This window comes from Carettochelys insculpta, chromosome 23 (assembly GCF_033958435.1).
Source record: "Carettochelys insculpta isolate YL-2023 chromosome 23, ASM3395843v1, whole genome shotgun sequence".
Lineage (NCBI taxonomy): Eukaryota > Metazoa > Chordata > Testudines > Carettochelyidae > Carettochelys > Carettochelys insculpta.
In genome coordinates, this window is record NC_134159.1 from 11,841,688 (window position 1) to 11,863,805 (window position 22,118).

The 22,118-nt window shown below is 44.3% G+C and overlaps 1 protein-coding gene across 1 annotated transcript in view; it reads right to left on the bottom strand.

Moving 5' to 3' along the window:
* Nucleotides 1-4,889: 4,889 nt before the first annotated feature.
* Nucleotides 4,890-22,118, bottom strand: part of FBXO42 (F-box protein 42) — a 75,801-nt gene continuing 58,572 nt past the window's right edge. Inside the window, exons 5-10 of the mRNA XM_074975674.1 lie at nucleotides 13,713-13,866; nucleotides 12,781-12,891; nucleotides 11,834-11,930; nucleotides 10,009-10,065; nucleotides 9,352-9,468; nucleotides 4,890-9,124 (exon numbers count right to left, since the gene is read on the bottom strand). Of these exons, the coding sequence (XP_074831775.1) occupies nucleotides 8,012-9,124; nucleotides 9,352-9,468; nucleotides 10,009-10,065; nucleotides 11,834-11,930; nucleotides 12,781-12,891; nucleotides 13,713-13,866 (1,649 nt within the window). The 3' untranslated portion in view covers nucleotides 4,890-8,011. The remainder of the gene's footprint in view (nucleotides 9,125-9,351; nucleotides 9,469-10,008; nucleotides 10,066-11,833; nucleotides 11,931-12,780; nucleotides 12,892-13,712; nucleotides 13,867-22,118) is intronic.

Here is a 22,118-nt window from a genome sequence, read left to right on the forward strand (position 1 = left end):
ATGGCCCTATGTCCCTAGGCAGACTTCAATGGACAAACATTTCTCCCAGGCTAGGTGCAGCTGATTCTTGTGCAAAAAAAACAAAAAAAAAAAAATCTCATCCAGTTAGCATTTGTTATTGGCCACACTTACTGCTTCTTGAAATGTTCTCATAATAAACACAGGACATTTAAACGTGGGGCCTCTGCTCTTATAAAGCAGTAATCAACACTGACATCTTGGCTATCTGAGATGATCTAGCACTTTCTGAGGAGGCCAGAGCTTTGCACATTAGCCTGTCTCAGACCCTAAGAATACAGAGGTGCACACTAATGATTTATCACCATATCTCCATCCCATGCATCTGTTCCTTTTCTTTTATGCATTCAGCACGTTCTTGTTACTTGTATTACAGAAGGATCTAGAGGACTGAATTTGGACTGGAAGACTTGTGTGGAGGGTTCTCTACAAAGAACATCTCCAATGAGCTCAGACTCTCACATGAAGGTCAGAAGGGACCAGTGTGATCACCTCATCTGACCTCCTGCGCATTGTCTACAGTGGGTGAGGTTTTGTGGTCTACACCCATATTAGCGCTAGTGCTTACAAGGGTTTATCATAACACACTGTTCATCTGGGCAGCTATAAAACGCTGCATGGAGCCTCACCCACTGCACCATCAACTCTTAGAGCAGGGGTGAACAAGATGCAGCCTGTGGGCTGAATCCGCCCAGCCAAGCCTTTTAAAGAAGCCCGTGACTGGCTCTTACACTGGGGAGGGGAAGTGTTACTTGAAATTGGGCCAGCTACTAAACTTAGGGAGGACTAATGACCACCAGAGTTTGGCAGAAAGCAGCACATTTATTACACTGGTAACTAAGCTCAAGAAAAGGGCGGGGGGGGGAGGGGGTCACAGTCACACTTGCATATCCAGACTCACGCTCCCAGGAAGGCACAGCACTAGAGATGTCAGTCAGTCTCCTGAGAGAGGTTTCCCACAGCACAGCGAACGGTGCAATGGAGACAAGTCTTCCTGAGGCATGATGGAATGCCATGCAGCAGACCACTGACCATGCAGTTCCCAGCACCTGGTTCCTTCTGGTCCTTGGCCACCTCTGGCTGGTCAAATCCCACATGGAACAGTGTCCATGCACGGGGCATGCGATTGTTGCCTGATCAGGGTCTCTGCTGCATAGCTGCTGAATGGCCATCCAGCAGGCATGCAGTTGCACCTGATCGGGGTACCAGATGCCTTATCTACCTGGGAGCTGCTCAGACAGCCCATTCATCTCAACACATTCCTGGAGAGGGTGGGAGGGAAAGCCATCTCAGGCATCCAATGAGAGACAGGAGTCTGTTCTGGTGTTGCTATGGTCTGACGAACTGGGTCTGTCCCATGAAAGCTCATCACCTAATAAATTATTTTGTTAGTCTTTAAAGTGCTACTTTACTGCTTTTTTGTTTTGATAGTACATAGACTAGCATGGCTTTCTCTCTGCTACTATAGGAGCAAGGTGGTGTAACAGGCTTTTTAGACATACAGATCACTGCTGCTCCTACAACAGGAAGAGCTTTAGTTTTAACAGTATAACAAATGTGATTTTTATATAACCATATGGAGAGGCCTAAGGCCTTCCTTTGCAGCCAAAACGAATAGTACCATCCATTAATTGTGAAGCTAGGAGTCCCATACTCACATTCCATCTAAATTTCATTACAATAGTGTCACACCAGATGTTAAGATGACCCCACCATAATGGCACCCTCTGTCACCAGATTAAAAGAGAGATCTCAAGAGATGCAAAGTTAACAGAATTTTGTCTGGCAAGAAACTACTAATAGTTCAGGTTGTGGAATCCTCATTCTATGATGATTGTCCTCACTGTCCTACTGTTTTCTGTATGATCTTTGTCTGGTGTGTTGTTGGTCTGCAGTATAATTCACTTTGCTAGGTGTAAATCAAATCAAGGCGGTGGGGTCTGATTGGTTAGGTAATTCTGTTACAGTAGGTTACGAATGGTTAGTAAAATTATACTAAAATAATTGGTTAAGGTAGAGCGAAGCAGGACTCAAGCGTTACTACTTCAACTAGAGTCTGAGAAAGAAAAACCAGCAGGAAGAGGAACAGCAGGAAGAAAAGGAGCAAAAAAGTTGGTGGTGGTGGAACTCACCTCCAAGACAGAGTCTAAGACCAGAGCTGCAAGAATTCTTCTGCATGACCCTGAGGTGCAGCAACCAGCATCCAGAGAAACTGACTTTGGCCCCCAGGAGATATCTGCCTGCCTCTATCAGGCTTAGTGAGCATGACACTGAGTGATTAGCATGTATTCTGCTTGCTTGGTAATTGTCAATAAATAAAGAATATCAGCGGCACAGAACCTGCCTATCCACAGGGAATTACGCGCGGAGCCCTAGGAATTGGGTAAAGGTGCGCATGTCTCTGAAGTGTGGAAAGGATAAAGAAATTTGTGTGGGTAACAAGGTGCCTCTGCCAGCATGACCTCTCAGCTCCCATTGGTCAGTTTTGTGCCCCCCACCAAAATCTCTCAGCTCCCATTGGTGCTGTTTTCTGCATTCCTATTTTAACTTCTGATAGTAAAACAATGGCTCAAGCCTTATGCTGCAGAAACAAGTTTTGGGAACGTTTCTCTCACTCTAGAGCAGAAGACAGCCTGTCTGAGTGACTATCCAACACACTGCACGACCCACCACATCATATGCGCCTTACCTTAGTTAATCCCTTTAGAGAAATGTTTCAGTGGGTAAAAAGCAAAAACCTACTGGGAAATTTTCAGCCCCCCCTGCACCACACCCTCACTTGAACCTTTTAAAATCCTCCCCCTTTGTAGAGTGATATACTGTGATCATTGTTGGACATTTAGTTGTACAGCAAGGGTACAATGTGCCCTCCCTTCAGAGCTAAGTCTTAGACTGTTGTATATCTGTCACAGTGCCTTCCAAAAGGTCTGAATGGGTTACAAAATGGCCCTGAAAATGGAGGGAAAATTTGCACTCAGGGCCTTACTTTGAGACACACTGAAGAAAACGTAGTTCAGTGCATCACTCTGGTGCTCAGGCACTTGGCATCCCATGGGACAGAGGGTTGCCTGATAAACTTGTCTCCTAAGTTTTCACTGTATTTGCACAAGGTGCCTTGTACATGATTTCCAGAGAGGCTATGTCAGTTGTGTTCTGATCTTGCACCAGTTAAGTCAATGGGCACTTCACCACTGGCTTCAGTGGGTGTGGGATCAAGGTCTTGGGCCCCAACTCCCACTGAACTGAAATGGGAATTGAGTGTCCAAATCCCTCCAGCTCCTTGGAAAATAGCCAGCCTCTGTCATTTGTTATTTTAAACGTGCATGCAGGCCTTCATTAAGGAGTACCTCAGAAATTCCAAAAAGACAGCTCACAATGTGAAGTTCGATCCTCCCGAGACCTCCCAGTCCCAGGAAGCATAGGGCCAGCAAGGCATAGACTGAATCGAAGCGTGTTGAGGAACTGATCACAGGAATTCTCCCACTCCAGTGCACTTACTCAAAGGAATCAAATTGTCTTCTTCTACCACAAGGCAGTGCACCAAAACAGGTACATTGAACTGAAATGCTAGTAAAGAAACTCCTCTCCTTTCAATCTCAAAACACAGTCAGCTGAACTCCACGCAACAAGTCCATATGACAAGGAGGGAAGGCAGGCCCAGAGGTAAAGAGAGCCAAGATATTCCACTGGAAAAATAGGCAGAGTTCACATGAAAGCCCAATCATTTTAAAGCAATTGCCATTCATCTTTTTATTGTTATTTATTTGTTAAACTGCTAAAAATTCATTGGGGGAAAAACATTAACAAAAATGAAATTTACACAGATTTAAATATCAATGAAATCCACTTTTCATTCCTACATTTGGATGAGCCTAAAATGACTAGTAGGGCAGAGTCATCCTGTACACCTGAGTCATACGGGAAACCTCACTCACAGCACCAGCTACATTGGATCACACTTTGTGCGTATTACATGGAACTTCTTTGGGGACAGGATGAGGGAGGACAGCAAGGGAATAAAGACCAACATTTCTGTCATTCATAGAGACCACTTTGGGGACCATGTTGAAACCATGCAGAACATGCCTTCTGCAACACACACTAGGCAGAGGAGGGAAAGGCAAAGGTGCTGATTTTTCTGTTCTTGCGTCCTTCCCACTCCAGTCTGCTAACTTGGCAGAACATAATTGTTAAGAGGCCACAAATGAAGCAAAGCAGCAAAACATCATCATGCCAGGATCACCACAAGGACTAGAACAGATGGAAATATGAATTAGGAAATGCCACAAAAGCAAGACCAGGAAGACCTCCTTACAGTGTCTGTGGCTTGCAACCTGGTATGAAGCTATTCCAGTCATTGCCTATAGACCATTTCCTATGTCACTTTGTACAGCTGTATCTTCTGCCGTGAACTTCAAGCACGTGAGGGCTGATGTATGATGTGTGTGTGGAGGAAGGGCATAACCCACAGAATGACAGTGTAAATACACTAGCAGTTGGCATTTTAAAACAGTCAGTTTTTGCTCTCAAACAACTCTGGGTGAAAGACAGACATGCAAATGAAACAAGTCAATCTTATCCCATAAGGGAAATCTCACTGGAGTTTTGATCAAGCTGAGGCAGTAAAGGAATCAAAGAAAAAAAAAAAAATCAAACATGGGCTACCCACCTCTGCTATGTTAGGCATCAGCAGGCAGCCCAATGTCATCATCATGGAAGGCACCTCTGCAGCAATGGAAGGGGTTAAAGCTTCACAAAGGATGTTTGAAATATTGATAAAGATATTTAAGTCCTACTAAGATATTGTAAGTGGGGAGGGAGAATTCTTACTGAAATGAGACAAATTGACTTGTTAAATATAATTGAGTGAGATTTAATAAAGATTCTACATAACATTTAAAGGTCCATTCAAATATAGCTCACACCCTCAAATCAATTTTTCAGAGCTCAAGTGATGCTGGGGGGGGTGGGATCTACGACATAGATCAGGTTTTTATTAAACCCAGTCCAGCTTTAACTAACCAACAGTGATTGTATTTGTTCCTTTCCATAAAGATTCCAAACCACTTCTCACAACCTGTGCATTTACAAAACTGATTTTTCGCTTGGAGGATAAGCACAAATTGAAGCATTCAGTGAGCTAAAAAAATGTACCTTCAGTGCCCTTCTGTCTAAAGGAGGCAGGTTTTATTGCAGGGCTCCAAATATATAAGGCAGTGGTGGGTTCTTTCATTTTTAGCCACCGGGTTCAAAGAAACCATTTGGGACTGCTTGAACAAACAAATACCTTCTTACTGGGGAGGGCAGAATGGGAAAGAATATTGTGGAGTTAGAAAAGGATTTTTTCCCCTTTAAAAAGGCTTGTGATCCTAGATTTAGAAAATTCTTAAATGAACACCAAAACATTCAGCACAACTCTGGCCCAGTGGAAACAGTTAAGTCCAAACAAAATTATATTGGAAACCTCTGTGATCAGTGTCATCACTGCAAAGATGACTATCACAGACCTGCCCATTGTGCAGGTTTCACTATGGTTATGTATTAAGATTTATTTTGTGATGATTCTGACCAAAGACTACAGACAATTTCTGACCATCTTCTCAGCACTCAGACACCATTTCAGAACTATGGACCCCCAGGAGTTACTTAATACTCCTCTCTTGGCATAGCCCTATAATGCAAATGGAATAGTTCAACATCCTTGCCAAAGCAAGGATATAGGAGAGCTGAGCTTTAAGCTTCAATGATAGTGTTAACACTACAATGTGGTGCACAGCAGGGGGCAGCTCAGTGTCAAGCAGGTCTACATAGTGACTTCAAAGTGTATTTTCTAGTTCATTATTCCCTAATGAAATACTGTGCAGACTACTTTGTCAGTTATACCTCCCTTGGTTCCCCCTTTAAAAAAAAGGGGGGGGGGTGTCGCAAACTCTCTAAACCACCTGCTGAACTTTTACTGGTGTTAGCAACAAGTAGTTTTTGCTTTAAAACCTAACCAAAAAATAATAAAGCTTGAATCCTGCAGACTGCATCGGGTGGAGTCCCAGTGACTACAACAGGGCTCTGTATGGGTGCATCATATTGTGAAACAGGGATCCATAGATTTAACAACTCACAATTCCACATGTAAATTGCAGGCTTCAGAAGCAGCCAGATCACAGGCTAGTGAAAGTTAAACCTATGGACAACTGGTGCCTGTGTATGGAACCAGAAGTCTCTTGCAATTCTTCCAAGCTGCAGAGGGAGGGAAAGAATATCCAAAGGAGTACATTACTTCAAATAAATTTTGATTCCTTTTTAAGTTTTTGTTGATTTAGGTAAGTGAATTCTCAGCATTTAGGATCAGCATGGAGGCTGGTAAGAGTAGGCCAGCATTCCACTTCAACCACTACTTTGCAGATATTTGTAACTTGATTGAAAAAAATCCCTTCCAAACTAAAAAGTGTCAGTTCAGTGATTGCCAATATGCCTTGTACCCTTGAAGAAGGCTGTAAAAAGTTTAAAGTAATTAAATACAAAGCACTCTGGTGTAAGACTAAAAGGAATAGCAAACTGAAAAGGTAGTAATCCATAGTAAAGGACAAGCAGCAGCTGTACATCTGATTTTCCCTTGCTTTGGTTGGTTGATACTATAATTGTAATGTTACTTTGGATAAATGTTCTTTTCTGATGTACTATCCAGCAGGATAACTGTAACGTAAGCATGAACCAGGGAGTCAGTAACTGTAAATTACTAGCTCAAACAAGCTAGGAGAGAATCTAATATGGGCTGTGAGGCTCCAGCTCAGCAAAGCTCTCAAGTACACGTTCAACATCAACAGGATTCCAACACATACTTATGTTCTTTGAGCAATTGGAGCCTGTATATGTTCTGTTTGACAAGCAAAGATGGCATAAGACATCCTAGTGCTCACAAGACAGTTGTCTAAACATGTACAAGTGGAGAGTGGTGCGCTCAAGTCAGCAAAAGCCTCCACAACAAAATCTTAGTGGGGGGGGAACCTAGAAGTCAAGCCTTAAGGATGCACAGTCACTGATTCTTAGGAATGTCCCAGCCATCCATGCATAAATCATTCTAAAATTGTAACTTCCATTTTTCAGTGTTTCCAGGTGTCAGTGATGGATGCACTATTTTGGCAGCTTGCAATTCAATACTGTTGGGGGTTCCAAAGTAATCAATTCGAACGGCTTGTATGAGTTAGTGCAAGACTTTACCAGGTGGTATGCTAAGGAGGGCTGTATAAATAATTTAATTTGGGGTGATCCCAGCATTTCAATACCAAATTGTCTTTTTTCCCTTCTAACTCGTATTGTACAGGGCAAAACTGGTATGGTCAGACCAAAGCTGTTTAAGGAAAAGAGGCATCTGTGTTTTCTTGCTGATTAAGGATTACAGTAAGGGCTGCTGTACTGGTAGATTTTAAAAAAATGTAATTTTCCGTATACAGCCACGTTCAACAAGATAAGCATGGGTATTTATCAGTGCATACACGCATACAGCCTCTTGCCTGGAGATGCTCATTATGTTCTTTGAAGACCATTCTTACTAGCATCTGTACAGGAACTGCAACTGTAGAGATGAGTGCCCTTCTATGCTCCTGAAAAATTTTACAAAAGTTATTGGATCCTAGAAGTTCTCCCACCTACTCATGCCAAATTATTGGTCTAGTAACCAGGAAAAATTAAAAAAATAAAAATAAGGCGCAGCGAAGCTCCTGCTAGACCCACAGCAATAATTCATTCCACTAGCATGGAGATTTCTCCCCATTTGTAAACAGATTTTTTTTTAAATACGACTTTCTGAACCAAGCCCAGAGCCAGGATTGTAGACTGGAAACTAGAGGGCAGCGCTGAAGTGCTGTTTGGATTTTATTGATTTGTTGTTCCCTAGTTCACAGTTTAAATGCCTGCGTGACAGAGTAAGGGCTAAAAAAAGAAAGCCATGGAAGGGGTCTAGGGCCAGAAGGGAAGAGGTTGAACAGCTTTTGCCACATTATCTTTTTGCTCGCACAAAGTACAAGGCATTTGTTTTGGGATAGTACTTCACATTCTGTTTCTTGTCCATTAGGCCACCAAATATGATCAGTTCCCCTCTGCCTTGCACTACGGTGTGTAGGCTGGTCTCTGGTGGCCCCACAACAGAACTGCTACTAAACACTTTCCATTTGACTTGCCCTTTCTCCTTGGTGTCTTTAAGGTCTAGCACATACATCTGCATGGGTTTGCAGTTCATGCTTTGATACAAAGGCTTGCCAACATTCAGAGACTGCGGTGGATGGTGGCCCAAGCGACGTGCGATAGGAGGTAAGGAATGGCCATCCCCTTGGGCAGAGCCTGGACGTGAGGCTGGTGCAACCTCAGCACCACTTGCACTCTGGCTACCAGGGGACCCAGGTGAAGACACCAAAGGAGGACTTAATGCTGCTGAAGCAGATGCACCTTTGGAAGACAGGGCCTTGACAGCCTCCAGGCTTCTTCGGAGTGCACCTGGTGACACTGCCCCCGGTAGGGAACTGGTGACATGAGGTGGGGTATGGATTCCATTTGTCTGCTCTGGGGGATTTCTCATGCTTCCACCAAGTGTCCTATTGTCCATGGCATCCATCTGACAGCTAACGGAAACTGGTTTCTGATCCCAATTCAAATCTACAGCCCCTAAGCGCAGATCTTTCTGATCTGGTAGTGATCCTCGTCTTGGTGCCAGGGAAAGTCCAACTTTCAGGTCATAGCCTTCAGCAGAAGGTGTGCTGGGTGAGATGGCCTGTACAGGACTATCCAATGAGGCGCCCCCCACTGCTGCAGCTCCAGGGGATAAACTCCCACCATTCAGTACAGGTGAACCATCCCCTCTGGATGGGGACAGGCTCCCTTCTCGAGAGCCTGATGGCGTCTGTCTTTGTGCTCTGGGTCTCAGGGTGCCCCAGCGGCCATTCACACAAGGAGCTTCATCTGCACTCCTGACTGGAGACTGCGAGCGGTATTCACGGGTTTCGGGAACCAGGGCTGGTGGCGTGGCACTGATGGGAGACGGACGAGAGTTCAAGCTGGGGCTAAGTGGTGCTCTCCCACTGGGAGCCTGGCTGAAGACCACAACACATTGGCCCACCTAAAAGACAAAAATGATCCCCCTATTACATACTGAGGCAGAGACAGACCCAAACCCCTAATGCTGTGTTAGTGCGTTGGGGAAAACGTGTGCTGGAAATAAAAACAGGCAATGAATCAGCAGATCCACAGGAGAACACCCAGGAGATCTGACTCAATAAATAAAAGCTTTTCTCCATGACAATTCCTCTTAGGAATGCCACCCTGCTGCATTACTGACTAGCTTACCCTGCATGCAGGATGACACCACAGCTCAGGAGCTCCATGGTCTTCATTTTCCACTTTCAATGGTTGCCACGTCCAGGGGCTGGTGTGCATGTGCAGAAGCCAGGCGTCCTTAAACAGCTGCACAGAACAGTGTGACATAACAAGAAACCGAGGCTTCATACACAGAGATCTTTTCCAGAAACAAGCCATCTGCAAGGAACCCTGGCCTGGAAGTGAGAGTATGCGGTGGTGGGGAAGGGGTGGAGGTACTCAGGCTTCTGCCCGACTAATACTATGGAGTTTAAGGGCAAGTCATCTCTCCATGCCTTAGTTTCTCATCCGATCAGGGATAACTATGACCTATCACAGATGGGATGTTTGTAAATTGCTCTGAGAGCTTTATATGGTGCTGGAGACTAGGAATGCATTTTTTTATTATTAGTTATTTCAGGGCAACTCTAGCACAGATGACAACTAGATGAAGTCTGCAATTCACTTGCCAAGCCCAGCAGCCAAGATTGCTCTGCAGAACACCAACAAGCTGACCTACGGAGCTGCTGTTGTGATAATGTGCAACTACGACCACTGGGGGGCTCCTATGACCAGACACAGAAGCTTGTATCATACAAGCAAGAGGCACACATTCTATATTCGTAGACATATATTTGACATACTTACTGCATTTGGGCCGCCACAACCACCAAGGATTAAAATGGTTTCATCGTCTATTATGATCTAAAGGGGCAAAGAAAAGTAATCACAGATTTGGAAGAATACAAAATGTTCTAAGCAAGCCCATCACTGTTTTATCATAAAGCTGTGTGGTTTTGCAGGACCCTAGGCAAAGCAACACATGAGTTCCCATCCAGCTCCCTCAGTGTACCCATGACACCCTAGTCTATACACAGACCCTCCTTTAAGGGCTGGAGCACCTCTCTCTCTCACCAGCCTGTCTGAAGTTCTGCCATCTTTGCAATGCTACCTAATACACATGGACAATGAATCCAGGAGGTGGAATAAAAATGCAACTATCCAAGTGAAGGGAACTATTTAGGGAATCTAACTCGGGTCCTTTGGCACCGAAATGCCAATCATCTATATTTATATGGCCCCTGTTATGATGCTAATCAGAGCACTAGGATGAGGAGAGCTGTAGCTGTACCCTACAGCTGCCAAAGTCAGCACAGAAGATGGGGAATTGGGGTATGCGTGCTGCTGGGCTCCATGCCAGAGGGCGGGGTCAGCAACCCCAGCACACTCTTGACACGTGAGCTGATTTTCAGCTGCATGCAGCAGGAGCTCAGCCCTGTCCAACCCCACTGCAAATACAGCATGGGGGGCAGGGGGTGGAGCCCCATGACTTGCTTGAGAAAGGGCAAATAAGAGCTCTCATTTATGCTTCTCTAAAAATCACTTTTCTTTGTTTTTCCCTCTGTCATGCCATCACCTTTCTCAGCTTAAGTCAGCCTAATCTTTTCAGCCTCTCTTTGTATTGGATGCCTCCTCTGTTTGCATGGCCCTGCTTTGAATCTCTTCTACTTTTGCCTTTGCTTGTCAGATAGGGTGACCAGAAATGGATGCAGTAATCAAGGGCAGCACATACCATCTACTTAAAAAATGGGATCACTATTACCCAGTATTGCTTTTCTTTATACCATTCACCATTTTGCATCTCTCTTTTCTTGAATTAACAAGGGTGAAGTCTTCATTGAGCTGTTCACAATGACACATAGGTCTTTCTCCCCCCCAGAGAGTTTACAGTTAATTTGTTTCTTCTTTTGTGCATCACATTGTAATTTTCAACACTGAGTTTTTCATATCATAAAGTGGTGTATTTTTACAGCATTCTTCATGGGAATTCAGAGCAAACAGACAGGTATGTTACTGATGGGTTTTATTAATGAAGCTGTTGTCAGTCGGCCTATTAGTGACTTTAAAAGTATCACCAGCTCTTGGGCCGTACATAGAGATCAAAAGGTCAAATTTCGGCACTCCACTTCGGAGAGGTTGCTGACCCTCGACAAGATGGTGTAAGGGTCACTTACTGGGAACTGCCCATATCAGCTGAAATACGAAATCTGGTGACTTTGGTAATCCATGGAGCCCCCTACAGGGAAAATGCCAATGGATCTTTGGTGAGACAGACCATAATGTTTTGTTCAAAATGGGAAGGCTTGGTTTTTTATAAATGTTAATCATGCACAAAACACAAGGAGTCATTCACTAACTGAGTCAACATTGCAAGGTTTTAAAACTGCATCCTCTCAAAGTGGTGACACAGGTGGAAAGGGGGTAAGCGCCTGGCATGCTGAGACTGCAAAGATGACTTAGAAGGGGAATTACTTTTTAGAAGCCCCTCAGGTGAGGGTGAAAAGCTGACCGACCACAAAGCAAGCAATGGGATTTTGCTTCTCTAACTGATCCTTGACACTGTGCTCCTTGTATAGAGTTCACCAGAAGGTACTGCAATGTTTGCTGAATAACAACTGCATAAAACAGTCACCTGAGACTGGCCGCCTCGTGGGTGAGGACTAGGCCCAGAGATGTTTGGTTTGGACCAAGCCCACTGCTCAAGATCCAGAACCCAGACGTCATTACTCCTGCAAGGACAAGAACAACAAACATGGAACTGGAGGTACAACGATCCTATTTCTTAGGATCTCAAATACTTATCAGTTAGGAAGAGTGCCACACTGTTCTCATTGCAGATGGTAGTGCTGAAATCACTGACTCAAGACTGTGTTCTCCTCACAGGTAAGGGACACAGCTTACCACAGAGAAGTGAATCAGTAAGGGGGCAACCATTAACCAGAAATCTGCATCAAATACTAAGCTTGGTTCCAAGATGGAACAGCAATAGGGAGGTAGGGATCAGCAGGTTTCATTGATGCACCAGAATGCAGAACATTCATAAACACAAGCTTTTTATTTACAGAGCTGAGACCATGCACCAGGAACCTGACTGCCTCTCTGCAGTTCCAGTCGTGGGCACCATCTCGAACTGAGCTTGCTGATGCTGCTGAATTGCAGCACTGCACTGTGAAGTGGATAAATGGCCCCGGCTGAGACCACTAAATTCACTTTTATTTTAAGAGATGTTCTGAACTTGAATCTTCCCAGGTGGAAGTCTATGGCCCTCATTCTGTCACAGGCTCCATGTGGATGGGCCAGTGCACATAGCCTGGTTGACATCACTGGAAGGCCACATGGTCACAGTGGTTTCACTTTGTGCTATGGATTCAGCAAAATCAACCAAGCTCAGCTTGAGAAAGTAGCCAGGACAGTCCAAGCAGAGTAAGAAGTGAGGATCATGGTGCACTGCCACAGCTCACAGAAGCTTCCATCTCTTCCGTCCTCACTATACCTGATTCAAACCAATGTTTGCTCCTCACTTTCATATTAATCTGATTCCCAGTCACATCTCTGAGGAAAAAAAAGTTACAGACTTACATTTGCCGAGAGCCTAAGGAACCTCCGAAGACAATCATTTTGTCGTTTATTACACAAGAGGAGTGGCCTGCCATAGGTGGGGGGCCATGGGTTGTCACTATGCAATTCCACCTGAGGAAATAGGTGAGGAGACATTAAAATGTTTAACTCCCCTCAGACTTCTCTTCCTGAGATGAGTTAAAAAAAAAACAAAACAGACTGTTTTGAAAATCTGGCCAACAGTCCTACACCCTTAAATGGAACCCGGCCTCCTGAGAGACCATGTGGGCTCAGCACTTTTGGGAGCAACAATTTCTTGCTGTAGAGATTTAAATACCAGTTATTTAAAAAGGAGTGATGCATCATTTCTTCTCCCTTGATGGAGACACTGGGAAGCCAGACCTAGGGACAGGGACTATCTTCCTGGTTTAAACAGCACCTAGAGCAATGAGGTCCTGGACCATTGCATGTTAGAGCCCCAGCAAAGGCAATAAAAATAGCAAGCACAGCAAACAGGACCAGCAGGCCCGAGACAGCAGCAATGTAAATGAATATGATATTAAAAATGGTGATCATGCAAACCAAGACACAGATAAAGGATAACTCTGAGAGAGAACATTTTGATTAACTGCTTTGGTACCAGAACCAGCAACACCATTTGAATGGAGGGTAAAGTTTAGTTTGGAACCAAACCAGGTCTGTAGTTGTTAAAGGTACTGTTTTCCAAATAAAGAGCAGCCAAGGTACATCAGCTCACACTGGAGTGTAGTCGAGCTGGGAATTCAGTTGTCAGAGAACACTAAGAATGTGGAAAAGAAAACGTGTCATTTGCTGGCTCTAGAGCTGTACCAAATAAATCCCTTTTGGGAGGAAACATGTCTACAGCTCCTTATGTGGGCACAGCACTTCATACGCACATACCAAGGCAATCCAGACTCAAGAGGTTCTCTTACCAATTTTTGGAAGGCGAGTAGGTATGTATTTCATCAAAGAACCTCTCTGGCTGGTGCAGAGGGTAAGGGCTGGGCCGTGTCCACCCACCAAACAGCACAAGCAGGTCTTTATACACTGCTAAAGTGGCTCCAGCCTTAGGTGAAGGGTAAGAACCTGGAGGGGAGCAGAGAAAGGAAGAGGTTAAAAAATAGCATTTCAAACCAGCAGCCAAGTTGTGGGCTGATCTCACTGAAATGTGACAAAATGGAAACTCCCCTCTAAAAGGCAGCGAGGAAAAGACAACAAAATTAGAGTACGGCGCATAGGAAGAAAACCACTGCCAATTTGTGTCATCATAATTAGTGCAAGTCTGAAAGCACATCTCATGTATGGCAAAACATCTGTCAATCAGTGGCAGGAAATTACTAGCTTTCTAACATATCACTTGAAATTATTGCTTTAGTGCTGAATAAAAGCAATAATTACCTCCAAATAACTAGTAACTTTTTCTCCTAGGAAGATCTCTTGGGCATTTACAAGCCAGAGCATATTCTAAATCTCATTTTACAGAACTGGGAAGATGCAAAATTAACCATAAATACTCCCAGGAGAGATTAATAGTCACATCTCAGAATCTGGAGCAATGGGAGACTGCAGGTTACCAATGACAAGAGAGAATTTTTACAATACGAAGCATCTTCCCAAATAAATTAGAATTTTAAATGGAGCCAATCTAAACTAGAGGCTTACTACTCCCAGTTTTGGTTATGCAGCTCAGATGAAGTACTCTGGGCTGTACTGCTGGTGCATGTAAACAGAGGGGAAAAGGTGGCTGTACCCCTGGACTTGAAATCTGACCAAGCTTAAGCTGTCCTTTAGCTTCCCATTTTACTAAAGCAGACATAAAATACCAATCTTGCCTCACACTCTGCTGCCAGTACGTTACTGAACTGACCGACTACTTTTTTTTGTTTTTAAACACATTGTCTTTGTGAATAATGCTACTACAGGCTGAACCTCTCTCATCTGACAACATCCTCAGACCGGTGTGATTTTAGTTAGCTGGATGACCACTTCTCATGGGTCCCCTAAAGTTTGTTTTCAGCCACCAGTCCTGGCTCTCAGTGTTCTGTATTATTTAGTTCTAATTTACCCCTAAATGTCTTCTAAGAGCCCAGAAGTAGTATTGGTAATGCTGCTAGACAATACTGACCTCCCATGGTTCAGCAAACTCTCTTGTTCAGCACTAGCAGGTCCTGAGGGTGCTGGACTACAGATGTTAAACCTGTTCTCAGAACTAGCTCTTACTGTGACTATTTTTGAACTGGCCAGAGACAGTCTGCTCCACGGTAGATAATCCTCTCTCAAGACCAGTTCATGTCCCACCGAACTATCAAAGAACCTGCCCCAGTTCACTAAGGGCTTGTCTTTACTAAGCAGAAGATGGACCTGGTCAGGGTCAATCTTCTGGAGTTTGATTTTGTGCATCTGGTGAAGACACAGCAAAATCGATCTCTGTGAGTTCGGCAGTCAACACCCGTACTCCACGCTGTCACATGGAGTAAGGGAGGATGACAGGAGAGTAGAGGGGCTAGGTCATCACTAGGGAAATAATTTTATTCTGGTAAGTCTGTTCTAGCTATGTAAATGCCCTAGCTAGAACTGCATATCTGAAATCGATTTCCCTGCAATAGACTCAGCCTAAGAAAGCACAAGCTTCACGTGTTCTAACCGGGCAAAATGCTGCACTCTGCCCTTGTTGAATAAACAATCTGAATTACTTCCCAGTCAAATATTAAAACTCCCAGACAGAATAAATGCAGCGATGCTTCTCTCCCAGACACTCCCACATCAATCACAGGCTCTGAAGAGATTTCCTGTACCTTGCAGAGGAGCCTTTTTAAACTTCCCATCATAGCAGCTTTAGCAAGGTCATAGTGACCATGTCCATAAGGAGATGCCCCACCCAAAGCAAGGATGAAAACCCAACTGTGCCCACAATTAGAAGATTAGGAATGCACACTTAAGCAAGCCTGACTGCAGGAACTGATGTGCAGTTCAAGGCAAGGACATGCATTTGGCCTAAAATATTGTATTACCACCTAAAATGCTGAGCTGACAGACCCAAGGCAATTAGTTTACAGTCCTATCACAGCAATTCATACAGAGGCGTTTTCCACTAAGTAATGAGACAGAACCAAGACACTATTTTTAAGAAGTCAAAATAGCTAACCTCTCCTGCTTCACACAGGATTTATGATACTTCTCTCAATGTTTGTAAAAATGCTTTGAAAGCTTTGGATGTAAGATGCTATAACCCTGCAAAGACACAAGTCCATGCCTGAACTCCAGGTGATGGGAAATTAGAAGCCTACCCTGAAAGCACCCCCACAAACACAAACAAGATGACAGACTGTTCTCTGAGCCCTAGTGGCCACCTTTCCAAGCATGAATACTATGGGCGACTACAGGGCAGAGGGAAATATGGAGCCTAAGTGGTAATGCACATACTAAATATATTTATCTCCTGCCATCCATCCATCTCCTGCCCTTGTTCTGAAGTGGATCCAAAAATATTTACAGTTTCTCTCATGACTAAAATGTCAGAAGCGGCTCAGATTTGATTGCTGTACATCACTGATAAACTTCTTAACAATATCTACTTTTCACAGCTGCATGAAATTATAATTTTCCGAACACCAATGTTTTGCATTATGAGCTTTCAGAACCTACCAGGCTTAAGGAACTAGCTGTGTAGACTGTCTTCTTATACCCCTTGGGCTAGGTGAATGCAGAATTGATGGATTCCCATAACAGAAATATTTAAAATATGGAATATACTGAATCCTCTATCTTGGTGATGATACATACTTATCAAAAGATCAGGTCCCACTTGAAAAGAAAATGCATCTTTCTTTTCTACTGGAGAATAAGATAAAAACAGAACACTTCTCTGTATTAATAAAGGCTGATCAGCTTGTATGTATGCAATTACTGTAGATCCGATACCACCAATTCCAAAGCTACAGATGCAGTCTGGTGTTCTTAAAATGTCTCAGATTAATTTTATACAAAGTGTGCTAGGATTTGGGAACCTGGGATGAAATTTCTTTAAAAAAAAAAAAACAAAACAGACTAACTTAATTCCTCTACAAGGTGGAGTCCTGTACTCAGATAAAGTGGCAATCTTGTTGCTGCTATAACTTGAAGGGGGAATTCCTAATCCAGATAAACACAAGCCCCACCTGCGTCGAAAGGAGTTGTCCACGTGTCCACAGGGCAGAATCTGGCCCTGATTGAGATGTCTGGTTTACAGACAAATGGTTAAGAGTGCATTACAGGAGTGGGATTTTGTTCTGATATGAAGGAGAAATTACAATCTGGTGAAACAGGAAAGCACATTTAAAAGAATTAAAGCTTTAAGAGGCAAACTACAAGTCAGACAAATGGGAGACATTTCTACATTGTTTCACATGATGAAACAGCGAACAGCCCTGAAAAAACAAGCACACAGTCCACCACACTTGTCATCAGGCATTGCAGTGACAGAAGTCTGAACAACAGAATAACCACACTGCAGTATGTGGAGGCAGCAGCAGAAGATGCTTTTCTAAACTTCTAGATAAAAGCTATCAAATGCAGCTGAGAAACCACTGTGATAGAAGCCAGTCTGAAAATGACTCTCAGCTTGCTAAAGCCACCAGGAACTGAACACAAACACCTTTGCTGGCTGTCTGACTCCCCATATGTCATTTTGCATGTTCAGGCATTTGAAAAGGTCAGGAACTTCTTGAAGAATATGAAGCACGTATTCTGACTGTGTGCTCCCAAGAAGTGATCTAACCAGTCGCATTCCCACATCTCAAGTGGGCACAATAGAAAGATGAAGTATGACACCAAAAATGTCACAGGGCCAGACTCAGCTACTTTGAACTTCAAAACGGCTCCTTCAACCAGCTTTATAAAATTTACTTAACATTTTAAAGACAAGAAGCAAGTTCTTCACAAGCAGGCTTACTTCTCTTTATGACTTTAATTGTCTGTGAGAAGCATGAGGAGATTACACTGCCGCTGTCAGCTTCAGACGGAGCTCTGTTTTAGAATAAATTACTAACTGCGTTCATGAGCTGAATGCACTGACCTGTGGGTACTTCCCACACAGAGGCTGGTCACCACAGCTGCTGATGTACAAAGTCTTTATGGGAAGAACAATTTTTGGACCTTTTTCCTTGAGGATAAGTATTTGAAAATGCAGAGGACTGGCAGTGATTAAATATTTCAAGGCACTTTCATGGCTGGACTCATTATGCTATGCAATATACTTGTGCCAGGCATCTGGTTACCCACCTTCCAATTCTCTACAGCCACTACAACACTCCTAGCTTCCTGAGGCCAGATCTCCGTTGAAAAGTTACGTCAACCAGCTATGCTGCCCATGTGTGTGGCAATTCCTCACGCCTCTGCGGCACAGTTAAATCAATGTAACTCCCAGAGTATACAGTGCTCGATTAATGGAGGAATTCTGCCAAACTAGCGACCACCACTTGCGGAGGTAGATTAACTATAGCGATGGGAGAACCACTTCTGTTGCTGTAGTGAACACATGCATTGATATGCTACAGCACAGCAGCTGTGGTCATTCTAGGGAAGACAGAGCCGGAATCCCATCAGCGACTATATATATAAAACTGAAGCAAGTATTTTAAATGTTTAAAGCAAACCAATAATACATGGGGGTATAGAGAGTTTAGTAATCTCACAGAGGCACACCCTGGTAACCACAGGACACGCAAAGCACAAAGCTAGCTTTGTCCTTTTACTGGAGTGGCTCCAGAAGGGAAGCAGAGAAGCTCCTCAACCTGCAGAATAATCGCCATGAAGTGGGGCCTTCACAACGACAGATGAAGTAAGAGAAAACAGGAATGCTCTAAGAGGAAGTGTTGTGGAATTTATATAGGCAGGTCACCTCCATAGGTTACAATTTCATACCTGGAAAGAGCTTTGTTTAATGATTACAGCATAACAAGTGGATATGTAGCAATACCCCTCTCCAGCACTACTGGTCACACCAACTGTCTGAGTACAGCAACTCTCAGCAGAGGGTGAGAATTCTCCCAAAAACAGCAGGGCCTCACAGGTTACCACCTGTCCCAGATCCTTACAGTTCATTTAACGGCTTCAGAAACATCCAGACATGTCTCAGTATGGCTACACTGTGAGTAGGAGTGAGGCCCTCTGCCTGGGTCACAGACCCACACTGGTGCGCTAAAACTAGCCATGCAGCTGTTGGCCTGGAGTTTGGGTGCTGAAGCCAGTCAGGGGTGGACAGGGGAGGAAGAGGAGGCTTCCAAGCCCAAGCTGCAACATCAAAGCATTGTCTATCCCATTGTATTTAGTATGCTGATGCCAGCCCTATTATGACACATCTGCGGGCCCATGCTGGCAGGCTCATTCCCAGTCACAATGTAGACTCCCTCTCTCAACTTCCCTATAAGTGGAAGTGCCAAAAGCCTTTAGAAAGAAACACTGAGAACAAGATTGGACAAGACATAAGGAAAACAAAAATCCTGCCTTGGCAGGGAAATGGGCTTCATTATTCTCTTTTATTAAGCTCGTTGTAAGGGCAGAGCAGAATTTGCAGAGAAGCAACTGACATACGCTGCTGGGGTACTTAGGTAGACAGTAAAATAAATCCCTCAATTTAGGAATACCGAAAACAGAGCCTGAAGAGCCAGGTGGGTGGTAACCTCCTCCAGTACAGGCATACATGGATGTTTTGGTAAAAGCAGAGTAGCACTGGTAAACCTTGGAGCATAAAATAAAGACAGTATAAGCAGAGCCATGACACTGCAGAAAATAAGGCCAACATCCTGTCCTGAAGCTGTATTTTCCATGAGGACACTCATCAGGCATGGGCATCAAGATACATTTCACACTCTCCAGGATAACCCTGCATGAAGGTAATCTTATCAGATACCAAGTCACTGGAACAAATTTAACTCAACTTCCTCACCATCTCCCCCAAGAAGGGATACAAACCAATGAGGGCAAATGACACAATCTGGATAATCAGATACATGAAGCAACATTCTGTGCTATTGTTAATCTGTGCAGACATTTCCCAAGCTTTTCTGGCCCTCTATGAAATCAGTCAACGGCAACATATGAGCAAATGCAATGGAATGTAATTAATCATCATCCTCTCACACTTTTACAATGAGTTTTATACAACTGTGCAACAATTATGAAATGGTCATTTCTTGACTGATTCTACCCATACATGACAGCAGAGGTGAGCAAACTTTGTAGGTCATGCCACCCTTTTCAGTGCTGCAGTTAGCAACGCCTCCAACTCACGTGTGGGAGGACCACAGGAAGGGATGGGGGTGGGTACTCTGAAAGGGGGTAAGATGCTCAGAAAGAGGGTGCTCGGAGGCTCCTGGGCGTGCCCCAAGGGGGAGGGATGCTCGGGGGGGAGGACCCCAGGATGGCAACTTATCAAGACAGAAAGTTGCTGGCTGCCCTGCCGCTTGGCTCAGGGCCTCTGTGCCCCCTCTCCCTCCACACAGCGCAGGGTGGACAGGCTACTTGGCTGGGTGGAGGTGCGCACTGGCCCAGGGGAACCACTGAGAAGCTGGGCTAGCTGCAGTGCCACAGGGGGAGCCCAAGGGCTGGGACACCTCCCCCGCAGCTAGCCCAGCCCCCACTGCTGGGAACCAGCTGCTTCAGCCTGGCAGTGAGGCAGGTGCAGAGGGCTGCCAACACAGCAGAACCCGGGGGGGGGGGGGGGGGGGGGGCGGAAATCACTCTACGATCCCCCCCTTACAACATGGTGCCCCCCCAACTTTGTGCACCCTGCTGTACAGTAATTGTTCCTGGGAAAACCTGCAAATAGAGCAGCTGTCCGTAGATTTTATAACAGATATGCACTGCTGGAGAGTTTTATACTTGTATGGCTGAAATACTTGCCTTTAAATATCACCCCACAGAATTCCCCAAAGAAAGCACCAACTGTTAAGATACTGTTTAAACAATACACATCCCTGGAAAACGAAGTAGTCAGAACTTTTCTTCTCCAATACTACATGTCACACAATGAAATCCATTGCAATAATTTGGAATGATCTATAACAGCCGGTGTGATGTTCTAGTCCATGTTTACTGCACTGATTGCTGGGCTGGCAGTGATGATATTAAGCCAGATCTTGGGCCCTAGCACATACAACTTCATTCATCTTTGCTATGAGGCATAGCTGGCTCCCAAGGACAGGTTCGCTGCATTCAACATCATTTACTGCATCATGAGGACTACCCCTCCTTCCAAAGGGTCATGGAAAAGAAAACTCCTTGCCTTTGTAATCCAACCCACATTATCAGAGAGGCAGCCGTGTTAGTCTGTATCGTTGAGAACAACAAGTCGTCCTGTGGCAAGGCATCTGACGAAGCGGGTCTTTGCCCACGAAAGCTTATGCTCCAAAATATCTGGTTATCTATAAGGTGCCACAGGACTTCTTGTTGTTCTCAACCCACATTATGTTCTTCAGAAACCTTTCCCAAGCAGTTTGTTGAGAGAAGCTCAGCAGACAACAAGAGATACTCAGGCCTGGGAAAGCAGCAGTTCAGAGGTCATAAAGCAAAGTGAGTGGCTGAAAAAGGGCTTCCTGATAATCACAAGATAAATATCAGAATAGGAAATACTACAGAGGAAGTGCTAACAGAAGGGAAATTGAAAGGAAATCTCCATGATGGTCTTTGAGGGTACTGATAAGCTACAGTTCTCACTCAGTCTTAAACCACAAGGTCTGAGAAATACTGTAACACAAAATATTCAGTTCCATTGCACCAGTCCCTGATAATCAACCTTCTTCTTGTTTCAATTCTGAGACACTAAAAGACAGGCAAACAACAAGATTCTGAGTGGTCCTCAAAGACATGAATTTACTACTAGCCTAAACTGGGCCTCTGCAACACTGAGGAAGAGTCAAAAAAGTATCATTTTCTTCTTTGCAGGGCTAGACTTTTCAATCTCCCTTGCAGTCTGGGGTTTAGGAAAAAATAATTCATTTGCTCCTCCTGCTTCCAGGCTTCACACCACCAAGGAAAGGAGAGTTTATTACATAAGAATTTAATATATAATAATTAACAAGTTCTGAATTGTAACTTCGCCATAGTCAAAATCCATTTTAGCCACGAACTTTTATGGGCAGTGATCTTATCTAATGCAATTAAGGCATACAATGACAGGCTGAAACTCCCTTAACAGGCACTCTCTCATCTGGCAACATCCCTAGTCTGGCAGAACAATGTATGTTGCTAGACCAGAGAGCAGTCGGGGGATACCAGCCAGGTTCCCAGCAGCCCTGCAGCAGCAAGCTGTCTAGGCTGCAGAGCCCAACCGGCAGTCCCAGCCAGGGAACCCCAGCCAG